The 14,929-nt window shown below is 41.9% G+C and overlaps 1 protein-coding gene across 1 annotated transcript in view; it reads right to left on the minus strand.

The window, feature by feature from the left end:
- sema6e (sema domain, transmembrane domain (TM), and cytoplasmic domain, (semaphorin) 6E) overlaps window positions 1-14,929 on the minus strand; it is a 156,496-nt gene that overhangs the window by 13,677 nt on the left and 127,890 nt on the right. Inside the window, exons 19-21 of the mRNA XM_054621549.1 lie at window positions 9,188-9,246; window positions 8,258-8,308; window positions 4,592-4,747 (exon numbers count right to left, since the gene is read on the minus strand). Of these exons, the coding sequence (XP_054477524.1) occupies window positions 4,592-4,747; window positions 8,258-8,308; window positions 9,188-9,246 (266 nt within the window). The remainder of the gene's footprint in view (window positions 1-4,591; window positions 4,748-8,257; window positions 8,309-9,187; window positions 9,247-14,929) is intronic.

Below are 14,929 nucleotides of genomic sequence, written 5' to 3' on the forward strand. Positions count from 1 at the left end.
GAGCTGTCACATCTGTCTCAACTGTCAAACGTACAGTAATAAAAAGGTGAATCATTTCCACAACAGCCACAACAAAATGGTGAAAAATAGTCACAGGCTGAACGACTGTCCTTGTTTTTAAGGAATTAATTTGTGTATAGTGACACATTTTCACTCATTAAGGAAATAGCTAGTTAAATTAAACATGTGTTTTCATTTTTCTGGGAGACGAGCAGATGTGAGAAGGTTGGAGTTCAGATTCCTGCTCAAGAGTTTCAACAGCTGTGGGGATCAAACCTGCGAACTATCTTTCAAATGATGACCCTGTGTTTGCACGTCTCACAGATAGCTTTTAGATATTTATATGTGATTTAACACAAACAGTTTTTACTACAGTCCTTAGATAATTAAACACCCAGGTGATGGCTAACTGTATCATTTAGTGAGCTACACTTTCTTGCAGGGTGGACAGAAGCGGTAGTGCGTCCGTGCACCAGAGTCCCTTTAGAAAACCTCTCATTTTACTGCAGCAGGGTCTGACAGGCTGTTCCGCTCAGTCCTGGTCCTGGTTTCATGTTCCTGCCTTCCACACAGCGAGCCCAGCCTTACGGCCTGGGTCTCCAGCAGCATGGTGTCGGTGTTGGAGCCGCTGTTCCTCCATAGCGTAGTGCAAAAATGAGTCCTAACACCTGGAAATTAGTTTGCATTTTGCTTTTCTTGTTCCAATTATTTGAATGGGTTTCTGGTTAGATGTATAAAATAAGGTCAGATTATTTAGCATTTTGTTCTACAACACAAAATAAGGCTGTAGACACCGCTCTTATGAAATTTGAGGTTTTTAAGTGTCTTCAAAAAGTCAGTTGCTAACAAGTGGCTAAATGAGACTAAACATACTCACAGCGACTAGTCCGCCTTCACAGCCTTATTGTGTTTACTCATACTCATATGACCGTAGTGTAGTTTGTTTATAGCCTAACGTTAGCGTTTTACTTCTAACGATTGCATTCCCACTTCAAAACTCATAAAAGTGGTGTTCATTTGTGAAGATTATCTGGCTGAACAAAACATATAAGTATCATAAACTTGTGTTTGCCACAGAGCTTATTTTCTGCAATAATCCAATGAAAAAAATTCCCGTTGGCTTTTTGTTGGGGGAACCAGAGCGATGCCAATTTCTGGGGATGGCCTACAAACATCCGTCTCCCCTGCAGCTCTCTATTAGTGTCTGCACTGGAGGCGCTCCGCTATAGTTGTGCACTCATGTGTTATCACAGCGCCCTCGGAAAAATACACAATTAACCCTAAAATAGATAAGTAAGGGGGAAAAAAAGGACTTAGAGCCCATGGATGCACGGCAAGTCGCAGTTACATGTGAACAGGGCTTGAGCCGCTAAATGCTCGGTGCAGCCGGCTGTATTGATTCAAATACAATTCATTTCATTTCACCTGCTCAGAAGACTGAAGAACATGGATGAAATGCATCCAGTGCAGACAGGGTGCAAGTGTCAAATCAATTTCTAAGTCCTTCACTACAAGTCCAGTTAAAGACAGTTTTTTTGTATAAATGACACAAAGTCTTGAACTAAATATGCACTTAAACTTTCACACTTCTATGTGGTAAAAGTTGTCATTGGTGCAACTGAAGTCTGACTCAATCTTAATAGAGACGTGGTTGTATTTATTACAATGGCACTTGGCATGATGGTGCTCGTTGGCGAGCTAAGACTATGCTCCTTTGTCACAATCTGGAAACACACTGCAGCGGCCTGTAATTTGTGTCCAGGTATCTTTGTCTCTCTTGACTAGCTGTTCTATATTGGGCCGCTATCTTTGTGCCGTTGTCTGCCGGCCCACCATGTGGCTGCTGGGAGATTTGTGACACAGCTGTAGAGAGTACAGACAGGAAAAAGCAGATATCTGGTGAGCAATGGACAGAGAGGGAGGGAGGATTGGAGGTCTCTGAACTGCGATGGCGTTACTTCCACAGCGGCTTCTCTCCGTCCTTATCAACCCGCCCGCCCCGGCTCCCCTGATTGAACCGGCGGCGTCACAGTCTCTGGCTGAATTAGATTGCGTTGCTGTTTCTATTACATCCTGCCGCCCCCCACCCCCTCCCCCTTTTTGTCCGACTCCCTGGCTCAGGCCCCCGCTGGTTATTTATTTGTTATGGGCTTTTCTCATTTGAGCCTGAGTAGCTCATCAGTGCAGCCAGAGAGTCTGTCTGCGTGGATGGAAGCTTGTTTCTCTGCCTGAGGATTTATGGACTTCTGACATGGTGCCTGTGCTCGCAAGCAGCAAGAAGATGACAAAAAACAAACAAACGCTTGGTCTCCCTGAATCTCATTCAAAGGAACCGTATCTTCTTCATAAACTTGCAGGAATATGATTGAGTCTTTAGAAGGGGATGAACAGCCAAACGTTATCTATTCTGCTCTGCAGCTCTTGTTTCTTTACGTGACCATTTGAGGGTTCACAGAGAACGTTTTGTTGCACTTCCATGTTAATCAGTATGGGCGTCAAATTAAACATTTAACAAATAATGAGAATTGAGCCTATAAAGATCAAGATGTGATTAAATATTCAAGACCTGGTTGGAGTTTTATAGGTCATGTCATTTATTGGGGCAGCCGGGTGGTGCAGTATAAATGTTGAAGAGTCTGTTGCTGCAGGATTACAGGACGGACGCCTTTAATAATGTGGGAACATAAAGCTTAAGCCAAAAAATGATCTTTTGATTTCAAAATCCCGCTGACATATGTTATTACAAAAATCCGACAATCCAGCCAAACAATACAACCTTTGGAGCTGAAATGATTTGTAAAATGAATTGTTTAAGTAAATCCTTTGAAGTAAAAAAAAAATGTAATTGAAGATTTGCTGCCGTTCTTTGTCTTTTATTATAAAAAAATGTAATATCTTTGGGTTTAGGAGAGTTGGTGAGATGAAACATGCAATCTGAATACATCACCTTGGGCTGTGGGAAATGGCGATGAACATTTCTCACTATTCCTCTGATGTTTTGAAGATTAAACAATAAATCATGGAGCAGGTCGCTCCATATGTCTCGACGGGGATGGTAAATCTTTGAAACGCAATACCTAACATCTAATAATGTTGCTCCTTTGATACAGCTCTTAGTGGCCTTGATTGAACATTGTTTCAGCTCAGACTGTCCTGGGTTAAACGTCAACTCCTCGACAGACTGAGGGCAGTTGAGCGCCGGGAGATGAAAAGGGAAACGTTTTTTTATGAGGGTGGAAATTACTGCTAAAAAGCAGGAGAAGTGTCATTGAGAGTGAAGGGAGAGGTGAACCCTCTGTAACCGTTCTGCAAAAACTGTGTTCTTCAAGCTATTTTTTTTTAGCATTCTTTTGCATGAGAACCATGCACTGTTTATATGAAGTGGATGGAGTCACCGTGATGTCACTCATTTGATTGTGGTTTTTGAGACCATAAACTCATGTTTTACAATGTTAATGAGGTAATAAATCAAGTAGACCAGGTCCAAAGAGTGCTACAAAAACCTGATTAATATCGGCATACCCCACATGTCTTAATTTAAAAACTCGACATTTCAGAATTGGCCTATTTCTGATTATGCAGTATCAATTTCAGATTATTGCAATAAACGGACTAATATTTGAATATAAATGTGCATGTAAACATAGTCACTGAGAGATTCTGTTGACTTATAGAAGCTAGTGGAACAGCAGCAAGCCTGGAAGTTGACATCAGGACTTTGGCTCTCTGTACTCGCTGCACAGGGGAATTATAAATGTAAATGGTCACATAAAGAGAGAGAGATGCTACCTGGCTCGTGCTTTGATTTTTTTTCAATGTGTTGGAAAACATTGAGGGGAATATTTGTGCAAGCTGACGAGCTAAATAAAAGATGAGGAAGAGGCCGTGAGGGAGCGGTGTTGTTCAGACTCTGAACTTGATTTGAGGAGTTAATTAGAGCCGATGCTGTATATATTTATTACGTTATTAAGTCATTAAACCTCCTCGTGGCTGCTGCGTTGAGCACATGGAGATACACGCGGCTGAACATAACGGGACAAGCAGGTCATCCTCTAATATTCTACACGCTCCATCCGAACACAGGTTTAGTCCATATGTACGTCGCAGAGGTATCGAACAACGTGTGTGCGTCAAGAAAATCAATTAGCAATGCTTTCTGCCTTTCGCTAGGAGATTAGTTTAACTAGTGAGTTAAGCGTTAGTGAGCTAATGAAGGTTATATTTCACCCTGGGAGAACATTTACACACGTATTTGCATGCATCACATGACTTATCGCATGGTCGGCCTCCAACTGGAGCCACCTCCTGCTTCTACTGGTCAGGATTGTTTTTGCAGTTTTTTTTTTTGGTTGTTGGAGGTGTTGATTTGAATTTGTTATTTTTTTTTTGAATGATTGATATTCCTATGGAAACTGAGGTCGGATGATTGGACTGATGCAGTGCAGACATGCGTGCTGTTCTTCCAGAGTGAAACATGATAAAACATTTTTTGTTAGTGTTTAGTCTGGTTAGAGGCGTACGACGAGGCGTTCGGGGCCCAGCAGTGCAATCCCCTGCAGGTTCACTGAGGACGGACATCCCTCCCCCTTACCCTCCATCTCCACACTGATTGGCTCCGAGTCAGGTGACCCTTGCTCCCCAACGGGGGGAGGGCCATCAGGACCTGTACCTCTTTCAGGGTCACCTGCCTCCTTTGGGAACGCCGCCCCATGATAGGTTGTGCTGGCGCTTGTGGGTGTGGTCTTCCCTGTGGTTGTGACGAAGGGGGGGAGGAGGAGGAGGAGGAGGAGGAGGAGGAGGAGGAGGAGGAGGAAGGGGGGCAACAGAGTGAGTGATTAGTGAAATGTGAATCAGGGTGGAGAATCAACTTCAGAGAGATGAGGGTGAGTGCAAAGCAAAACCGTCACCATAACGACCCAGTGATGATAGTGAGCAACATGATGAGCACACAGACAGGAAGTCAAAGCGTCCGTCAGTTCTCCTCCCCTCAGATACACAATGAGTCTGGCTGCATAATACCAACATTCAATCTCTCCGGGGAACCTGGGATTTTTGTCTTTCCAACATTTGCAATCCATAATTCTCCAGAATAGTTCTTGCTGTGCTGCTTTTATCACCCTCAAATACAACTCATATCCTTTAAAGGGCCAGTGTGTAGGATTTATAGGCAGAAATATAATATAATATTTGTACGTTTAATGTTTTTATTAGTGTATAAACACCTGAAACTAAGAATCGTAGTCTTTTCGTTAGCTTAGAATGAGCCCTTCGGTTCCTCTTCCATGATATCCGCCATGTTGCACTCCCATGTTTCTACAGGAGCCCAGAATGGACAAACTAAACACTGGCTTTATGTTTACCTAAATGCCACAGTGGTCCTCTGACATTCTGAGTGGAGGAGTTTTTTAGTTTGTTGCAATCTGAAACCTTACAGCTAGATGCCACTAAATCCTACACACTGCTCCTTAACGAAAGTATATCATTAGCACATTTAGCGACTCTTTAAACAACATATCACAGCTATCTGGAAGTTTTGTCAGAAGAAACAGCGGGGCAACAGTTGACATTAAAGTGGCAATAGACATTTTTTTTGCACAAAAAGAAAATGTTAATTGATACACATTGTAATGGCAATAGAATGATGACAGCATCGGCACCAGCACTGAGATCGGGGTGATAGTTAAAATAGAGTAGCGAAGTTCCTAGCGGGAGCCATCTTGCCAACGCTTACGCTAGCTAAAGCTAGCAGCCAAACAAACGAAGCCATGTTGCTAATGCTAGTGAACGCTAATACTAGCAGCTGGGAACTAAACATATATGATTTGTTGTCCAATTGATAATCTAAACAGAGAATATGTTTTTCTGCGGTGAAATTTAGATTTATATCTGATCTGGTTGTCTTTGAAATAGAAGCATCAACAATAGTAGCACTTGGAAACGCTAAGAGGGAGAGTTGTCTGTTGCTGATTTAAAATAATAAACTAATTAACATTCTTGAATAGCTTTTGAATTTTTACAAACTGCTTCAATAGGGTTTTGGGCACTTTTATACTATTTAAATACACCATCATGATTTAACAGACGGACAGGCATTTCTATTGTTAAACTCCATTAAACCACTCAGCAATCATTTAATCCTGGTTCTCCATTTTATTTTACAGAAAAACCCTCACCCATTTTAACATGGCTTTGACCTCCGACCACCGTTAAAACTCCTCTGCGTCCACTCTGCTAAGTGTTTTCACAGATAAGCTGAAATAGATACCCGTGGCTGGCTAGATGATGTGGTTTTTTTTTTTCATCACAACTCTTTTTCCACTACCTCACCCGAGCCGTTTCACAGGAAACTCCGTCACCTCGAGGCACATCAGCGAACATTATGACATTTGGCCACATTCGGAATCATTTTCAAACATATGCCAAGAAAGCACGCTGAGCATTCCGCTGCCACGGGTCTCGTATCATCACACGTATTCATCTCGATAACACGCTCCACATCTTGATTGCATTATTAGCTCTGTGTTGTCCTTGAGGTCCGGCGAGCAGCACGCTGCTATTGGCTCGGGCTCCCGCACTAATAAGCCAGCCATAATGTTAGCATTCTGCAGAAGCTCACACCCAGACTGGAGGAAAAAAGGCTTGTTCTCTGTCTCACTGCGAGCCAGTTGACAGCGTTCACTCTGAATGAGATGCCCCGTCGGTTCGCCATCTGCGCCGGGCAAATTAAAACTGTACACCAGGGGGTGTTTGGCCCTGGCACATCGGAAAAATAGCTCCAGGACTCCATTACTTCAATTTATAACAATTGTGTTATACTCAGTGTGCACAAAGGATTTTTTTTTTTTTTTTTTTTTTTTTTTTTTGTCCCCTTTTTGCTGTTGACAAAGTACAAAAAAAAAAAAAAAAAGCCCATTATACAACAGAGGATCATTTGATTACCTACACAGGCAGGTGTTTGTTTCGTGCCCTTCCCTCTGCTGGCTGCCATTGTTTGGGTGACAGGGAGGTGGAACAAAAGAAAACGTCCCAGCCCATGTGTGACAGCAGCTTTGTTTTGGCATATGTGGTGTTTTATTGTGTAGGAAAGCTGATAATTGATCTCTCAGTGCAAAGACTTAAAAGGCTTTTGGTGTCAATCAGCTAGAAAAAAAACATATCGACACCAAAAAAAAAAACAACAGAGACAGAAGCCGACTTCAAAGCGGTGCAGTGGATCATCGGGGGATTTAGAAGCCCGTGTGATTAAATGGTGAGGGTTGCTCGACAACACTTGCTACCGATTGAGTGCTAATTCCTCCGGCGGGAAGGCTTTGCAGACTACTGAGGCGCTGTGGGACTGTGGAGGTCTGGGGCCGAAGCCTCTGCAGACAAAGTGGCCTCTGTTCTGAGAGAGAGAGAGAGAGAGACTGAGGATGGATGGTTCTGCTGGGCCCTAATGGACCGACATCTCCCTGCATGATGGGCTCATTGCGGATCCTAATCACCGTGTTGGATGAACCGCTGCCATTGGCTCCCTTGCAGCACCAATTCGTCCAGCGACAATCTGACTTTGAGCAAGTCTTAAAAACTGCTCATGAAGTTGAAGGCGGTGCAGATAAAGTGTTGGCCCGACAGCTATCTGATCCAAAATGACTGCTTTCTGAATAATGTAGAGTTAGAAGATTGTCTGAGCACCACCTCTTCAATCTTGTCAGAGACGGCTGCCAGCTTGCTGCCTTTTTCTATTTCTATTCCGGCCATGCCAGGGGGGAGGTTGTGCGGTGTGGCCAGCGGGGGAGTAATGGGACGTGACAGGGATGATGATCCTCCTTGATACAGCGCATTAGGCAGCCTAGCCAGCGGAGTTCCTGCTCCGTTAAAAGGACTGATGCTTCAGACAATGGCTTCAATGTTTAAGCTGTCGGAGCGGCTGAGGAGGAGAGGTGGCTCCGGCCAATCAGCTGCCTCCATAAAACATTCTGTAATGTTCTACACTTTACAACCTCCCAGGTTGTAAAGTGTAGAAAACATTTACATGGTAGGAAATGAATACAGCCACTCCTCTTCTCCAGATAAAGTAACGGTGAGTGAGTAGGTCAAGGTTTAGATGTAGAACAAGTCAATATCTTTTTTAAACTTTTGGCCAACGTAAGAACAGAACGGAAACGCAAGTAACCAGACAGGTTGTTGAGAAAGTATTTGATAAAATGAAAAGACTTGCTAGCCTTTAGTCTGTTAGTGCTCAGATACATTAAATAGTTAAGACACGTTCACTGACCGTACGCCAAATCCAGCGCCGGGTTTTGCTTGCGAGTGGTCGCCAGGACATCTGGTGGAAGACAAACACAGAAAATACACAATGACATCAGTGTGTGAGGTCATGATACGTTAAGATGCTTGAAGCAAATGTTGACGTGTGTATTGGCCATGATCAGCAGTCAGTATGAAATTCATGAATAAAGTAAATAAAAGATACTAGGAGATATTCGGTTAATGTTTTCTGTTGTTTTTTAAAACTGAAAATGATGTCTTTTTTTACATTTCATATAATTTGGACTATTATTATTGCTATAAATAACGCCCGAAAAGGTAAAGGTTAAAGACAACTCTTTCTTTAAATCATTATTTTATCATTTCAATTGCCATTTTAATTATTGTTTCATTAATTGTATTTGCTCACAAATTTAACAAAGTTATGACAAACAGTTGGATAATTATGATTCCCCCAGAGAACCCGATATGGAGAGGGCGGGAAAGAGTAACGGCAGCTCGTGAGAAGTAAAGTAAAACGTAGGAGTGTCGGCCTTCTTCGAGCCCTGGTCTCTGAGCTACAGTACATTTATTTATGATGGAAAACGTGTATTGTTAAATTTTTCACATCCCAAAGTTATAACAACCCACTTTGTTTTATATAAACAATACTTCTAAGAGCAAATGCTTAATTAACATAGAAAGATTGAGAACAGTGTTCCAGCAGGAATTGTGATCGGGGGCGGACAAACTACTCTTCAAAACGAACCGAATCTCTGCCCTCCTTGAAATAAATACATCGTAAAGCTCCATTAGAATCCATTAGATCCGCAATCATTCGTGCCTGCTGTCGCTCTGCCATCAAGCTCTGATGAAAGTCAATAGGTGGTGTTTTTTTTTCTTTCTTTCTTTATTGCTTATGTAAATCACTGGGAATAAATAAATATTCCCTTCTCACCGTGGCAGGTTTCAGCATGCTGATGGTAACCGTTCTCCACATCCTGTTCAAAGCCGCCTCTGAAGGGAGAAAAACAAACAAAGACACACACACACACACACAGACACACACACAGACACACACACAGCAACAAGACAAAGAGACGCATCAGTAAATTAGCATCAAGGCTTTTTCTTAACTGTCCATTTCTAACAAAGCACCTCTCGAGTCTTCCCAAAATTGGTTTGGTTGATGAGGAGTGCTTGGAGACGGGGCGGTAAGTGCACTGTAACAGAACTTAATTTGTTTTGTGTCTGGTTGAGGTCAGAGTGTCTGCGCCTCGCATTTTTGTTGTTTGGGGACAAAGTGTCGGCCGAACCTGAAGAGAAAATCCACACAAGGATCTTCAACAAGATTGCATATCATCAATTTGTTGTGGCCTTCAGCAGATTCCGGGAGTTAGTTTGTGATGAAGAGTAATCGACTTTGTTGGGTGTCCCCACTTTCCCCTCGACCCGCCTCCTCTGCTAGTACTTCAGTCAGTCATTTCCTCCGTTCTCCAGATCCATGCCACTCTCAGCACACGTAGCACTTTCCGTAGCTGCACTGTATTTTAGTCAACTGAGGCTACTGCTGCTGAAATTGGTACCCAGAGTTTGCCTGCTCTGCAATAAACGCCTCGGTGCATGATTGTTGAATGTCAGTGACAAAAAACCTGGAGGGAAGTGTGTTGATTCAGAGCGACTGACACCAAAAGTGTCATTTACCACTGGTGTTTTTTTATGGGAACGCTTTCTGCTGTCGAAAAAACTCCCGAATTGCTAATGGCACGGGACATATTTCCACGAGGTATTTATATTTTGGTGATCATTGAGCAAAAATAAGAAAAATACACTGAGAAAAATGAATCTAGAGATGGAAGTTTTAGCATCAAAAGCAGTGTTTTTGTGTGGACTTTTGCAAACACTTTGTCCTCCACCTGTTGTTACCATCTAATTAAAGAGTATAGTGACTACAACATATATTATTGATGGGTAGATTGATCGGTGTTTGTTGACCCCTACGTTTATGTTCAGTACGTATGAGTTACACTTTTTAAATTCATTGTTCTTGGCGATTAAGACACATTTGAGCAAAAAAGGAGGGAAAAATGGCTCATCACACCAAATGAATCCTTCAAAAATGTTTTAACTGTGCAATTTCTGCCATTCTGAACTTTCTGCTGTGCAATCCAAATCCTCTGAATTCGTGTTTTGAACCGAACCCCTCCTAACTGACGAGAAAGCCAATCTGGCAATTATTGATTTTCTGCCGCTCTGATGAAAATGTGTCTACAATTGGTACGCTGATCTCCCTCCAATACGCTCCATCCTTCCCCCCTTAGAGTCAATTAGAAATCAACGCCTCATCCAGACGCCCGTCTGACGGTCGAGTATCTTCCCACGCATTGTGATGAACCACGGGCTCACAAACTGCACAAGTGTGATGCTCGCGGAAACACTTTGCACAAGCATGCACGCTCACCTACTCTATAATAACACCAATTACATGCAAACCCAACTATGATTAACGAGCAAACTTCTCTCTGCACAGCCACAATACATGATCTGCTACGTACAGTGCATTTTTAGATTTCCTTTGTAGATGCTCACAATCCTCAAGACAAACACTTCTCTGCTCCTGAGAGAAACAACAGATGTCTAAATTGGTAAACAGTCAAAGAGCGAGAAAACGCTGAGCCCAGCTGGAGGGAAAAACAAAAATATAAAAAAAAATCAGCTCAAAGAATTAATCACCTCAATTTTTATTCGGCATGTGTTAAAGCAGCTAGTCTGCCGTCAGCTGTCAGGTTCTGGGATGTTGGATCTGCAGAACCTGCTGTGAGGAGGCCTCATAGCGACAGAGACACACCTGGTGCTCTGAAATACATTATTATCTTACGCACTACAAAGTTGCTTTACGTTTTCCAGAGGAAGGAGGGATGCGGCGTGAGACCTGAGGTGATGATCAAATCAAAGAACGCCAGGATGATGCTCTGTGTTTGTGTGAAGAGCGAAGTAGTCAGGGAGAAAACATGTCTTTAGAAAATGTATTTTTAAGGTTTGAGATGCAGTTGGTGTTTGACGTTACGCCGTAAGTTGTGAGATTGTTGTTTTTTTTTGGTATGAATCATAGTGAAAAGTTTTCTTCAGTTCATATTTGAGTTGTTTAAAGCTGTGGTTCCCAACCTTAAAATAAAGATTTGTCTCCTCTACAGTTTCAAGTGTAAAGGTTGTGACCAGTTTAACCAAATCAAATACTTTTGAGGGGCAAAATCATCCAATGGTTCACACACAAAAAAAGACCAGAAGAAAGCTTGAAAAGAATAAATCATACGTTACTTTTGAAACCAACAATTAATTGAACCTACTAACAATTGTTTGTGTTGCCAAAGTCTGAGATAGACCATGATTTCATATCATAGAAATTCTATTTTGTTTAGAAACTATTAAAAACACACGAGAAAGTAACTGCACATATGTTTCCATCTATCTTTATGTAGCAGAGCTGCAGCTATTCTACCAATTATCCATCGATTAATGTAAAGATAAGATAAGATAAGATAATTAGTGTGGGGAAAAAGGTAATCAGATAGAGTAAAGTGCACACAAGAGACATAGTAGACATAGTAAAGTAATCAGATGTAAAGTAAGTAATCAGATGTAATCAGAGTAATCAGAAAGTAATCAGATGTAAGGTAATCAGATGTAAGGTAATCAGATGTAATCAGATGTAAGGTAATCAGATGTAAGGTAATCAGATGATATTTAGTTAACGAGTTTCTTCTTCACTTTCAGCCTTAGTATGTGTGTAATAGATGGAAAATGCCAAAGGCAAAATTGCTGCATAAAATTTGAGCTGAGGTTTAAAAGTAGCTGCAGATAAAAAGAGGAGACTCGATGGAGGTACGATGGAGACTTTTCAGAACCCTCCTCTGCTTCTTCTACTGGTGACCAACATTTGTGTCTCACTCTCTCACCCGCTCACACCAGAAAAAAAGAAAATAAAGAAGTCGATGGTGCAAGTCACTGCAACGTCGACCATGTCAGTCACAACAGAGGCTCACGTCACATTTGAGCCCTTTATGAACACTTTCCTTAAGTCCGCATTTCTGCAGACTTTTGCCCGAGGGAATTACCCACAATTCATAGCAGTGTGATGTTAAACACGGGGCTACCAAATACAAACGCAGAAGCTGGGCGTTAAAGAACATATATGATTTAATGATCAACGCTTTTGTTTCTTTATTCAAGCTGTTTTGACAAAAAAGGAATGAATAGATTGTTTGACAACTCGTGAGACAAGAGCCTGAAAGTATGAAATATATACCCACAATTTTACATACCATGTTTCGACGTTGTCATGGTAAAGTTCTGCACCCTTTGTATTTACACCAATTGAATCCATTGCAGTCTCTAACACTCAACCATTCAACAGGTGACGTCAGTTTACTCCTTGAGGGTTCAGGGTTTAAGGCCTTAAAGGGGGACTCTGGGATTGGGTCTTAGTTATTCCTTCCATGTCTGGCTGGCTGCATTGTTTTTTTTGGCCACGCATGTATTTCTCACATATATTCACATAGAAAGATCCAAACACCACATCCACAACATCTTACATCTTCTGTCTCACATATCCCTTCACTGAAGTTATTTCCTCTTTGGTTCTTCAAACTAGCAAAGTGCTGTAAACATTGAAGTGTGTGCCTCCGAGCATGCTCAGTAGGGTTTTGTTAACGAAAAATCACGGCAGGTTTCCCCATAATTGACCTTCTGTGGTGTTTCAGGCACATGAGCGAACAGTTGAACGCGACCAACAGGGAAGAACTCATTTGGTTCTGCTCGGCTTTCTAAACACAAGGAACCGCTGGCTGTCACTTATCAACATCTGTCTGCTTTTTTCCCCGGGTCTGGGTTCATGTACTGTAGCTCAGTCACATGCTTACATCTGAGGATAAAGGCCTCGTTCTCATGTAACCAAACAAACCAAACCGTCTTTCCACTGGTTTGGTCGTTTTAGTATGTGGTCATACTTGTATCTTAGCATTGACATAAAAGAGCTTTGCACTCAGAGGCTCAATGCCTCTAATTAACCAAATCAGAGATTTTCTTTTCATGCCTGACAAGCATTTCATCTTAATGAATGCCGTGTTGACACAAGCTTAAACAATCCTGCATAGATACATTCACTAAAAGGTGAGTATTATCTGCACAACTAATTAACACCTGCTGATGAGAGTCCATAATGAAGGTAACAGGCGGAAACTAAATAAATGATGTCACAAGTAACCTACACGACAGCATGAAGAACTCCATGAATACAGATTTGTTTTTTAATCTAAAAACATGAAAGTGGCTAGAAGTCGCTGATCGGCAGATTAAAATAGATAAATGACCCTCATGAAGAAAACATGATCATTTCACGATTCTGTTTATTTCTTACAGGCAGAGACACATAAGGCCCGGGCCCATAATTATGATTTGTCATCATGAAGGATCAAATTTGCGTCTGGAATCTGCACCGTTGACGTTACGCAGCTGGAGAAACTTAAAGAAAAACGATCACGAGGGTCAACGCTGCTGCGAGATAGTGAAGATTTATAATCAAATTCATTTATGATGGTTTCAGTTCAGAGCCACAAATCTAGTTCATCCACCTCCAGCTCTGTCTGCACAGTTTACAGTTGGTGTTGTTCTCCTCTCTCCGTCCAACATTTAAACAAATAATGTTCTCTCAGTTTTAAATGCTACTTCAGGGGTTTGAAAACTCTAATAACACCATCAACCAGTGTGTTATCATCATGTTCTACAATGTTGGCTTCCAGTTCCAGGCAATTATCCATCCTCCGTCCTTGCCTGTCTTTCTTTTTTTTTTTTTTTGCTTCTAGCGACAGTGATTACGTCGAATGCATTATGGATGACACATAAACCAAAGAACCAAGAAACAGTACGACGCTGATCCGGCTGCATAATCGTTCAACTTGTGAACGATGAAAAGACGGATATAGAAAGAGTGAATGTGAATCCTCTCTCTTCTACCTCTCCATATCCTCTGGATCAGCCACGGATCAGTCATTTAAATGCATGCCACCTTTACAGGAGAAAGGACTGGCAAGAGACCGATTATCCATGAATGAGTGATGTGAGAGAGGAGGGAGTCCAGAGAGGGGGAGTCTCAGGAGGAGGAGGACTTTTGAGCGGCTCCATCTTTAACCTCCGGTCAGGTCTCTTTCTGCCGGTTCATCCTTTCACCGTCGCCTTTATCATCCTCATTCCCTTTCTCCTCGTTCACCATCCACTCCTGACCTCTTCTCAATGATATATATATATATATATATATATATATATATATACGCATATAAGATATGACTTGATGCAGGATTCAAATCTGATGTTCCTTTAAGGCCTCACTGACAGCCTGAGCAGACACTTTTCTTTCCTGGAGTAGAAAAACCTAAATGAAAAACAGATGTTCTGTACTTTGGAATCAAACTCTTCCTCTCCTCCTTCTTTTCCTCCTTTGTGCAGCCTTTTTGTCTTTCCTTAATTTATCCCTGCTTTAATACAGCTCTCTTTACGTGTATTTCTTCCTATTTTTTCTCCTCCACTCTCTTCTGCTCTTGTTCCCTTTGTTCTCTCGTCCATCGAGCGAGCCGATAGTTGAGTCTGGACGGGATATTTTGGCTGATCTCCCTGGCGTTCTGGTCCGTTGGGTTTCCAGCACGGC

The sequence above is a fragment of the Anoplopoma fimbria genome, chromosome 20, assembly GCF_027596085.1.
Source record: "Anoplopoma fimbria isolate UVic2021 breed Golden Eagle Sablefish chromosome 20, Afim_UVic_2022, whole genome shotgun sequence".
Classification (NCBI taxonomy): domain Eukaryota; kingdom Metazoa; phylum Chordata; class Actinopteri; order Perciformes; family Anoplopomatidae; genus Anoplopoma; species Anoplopoma fimbria.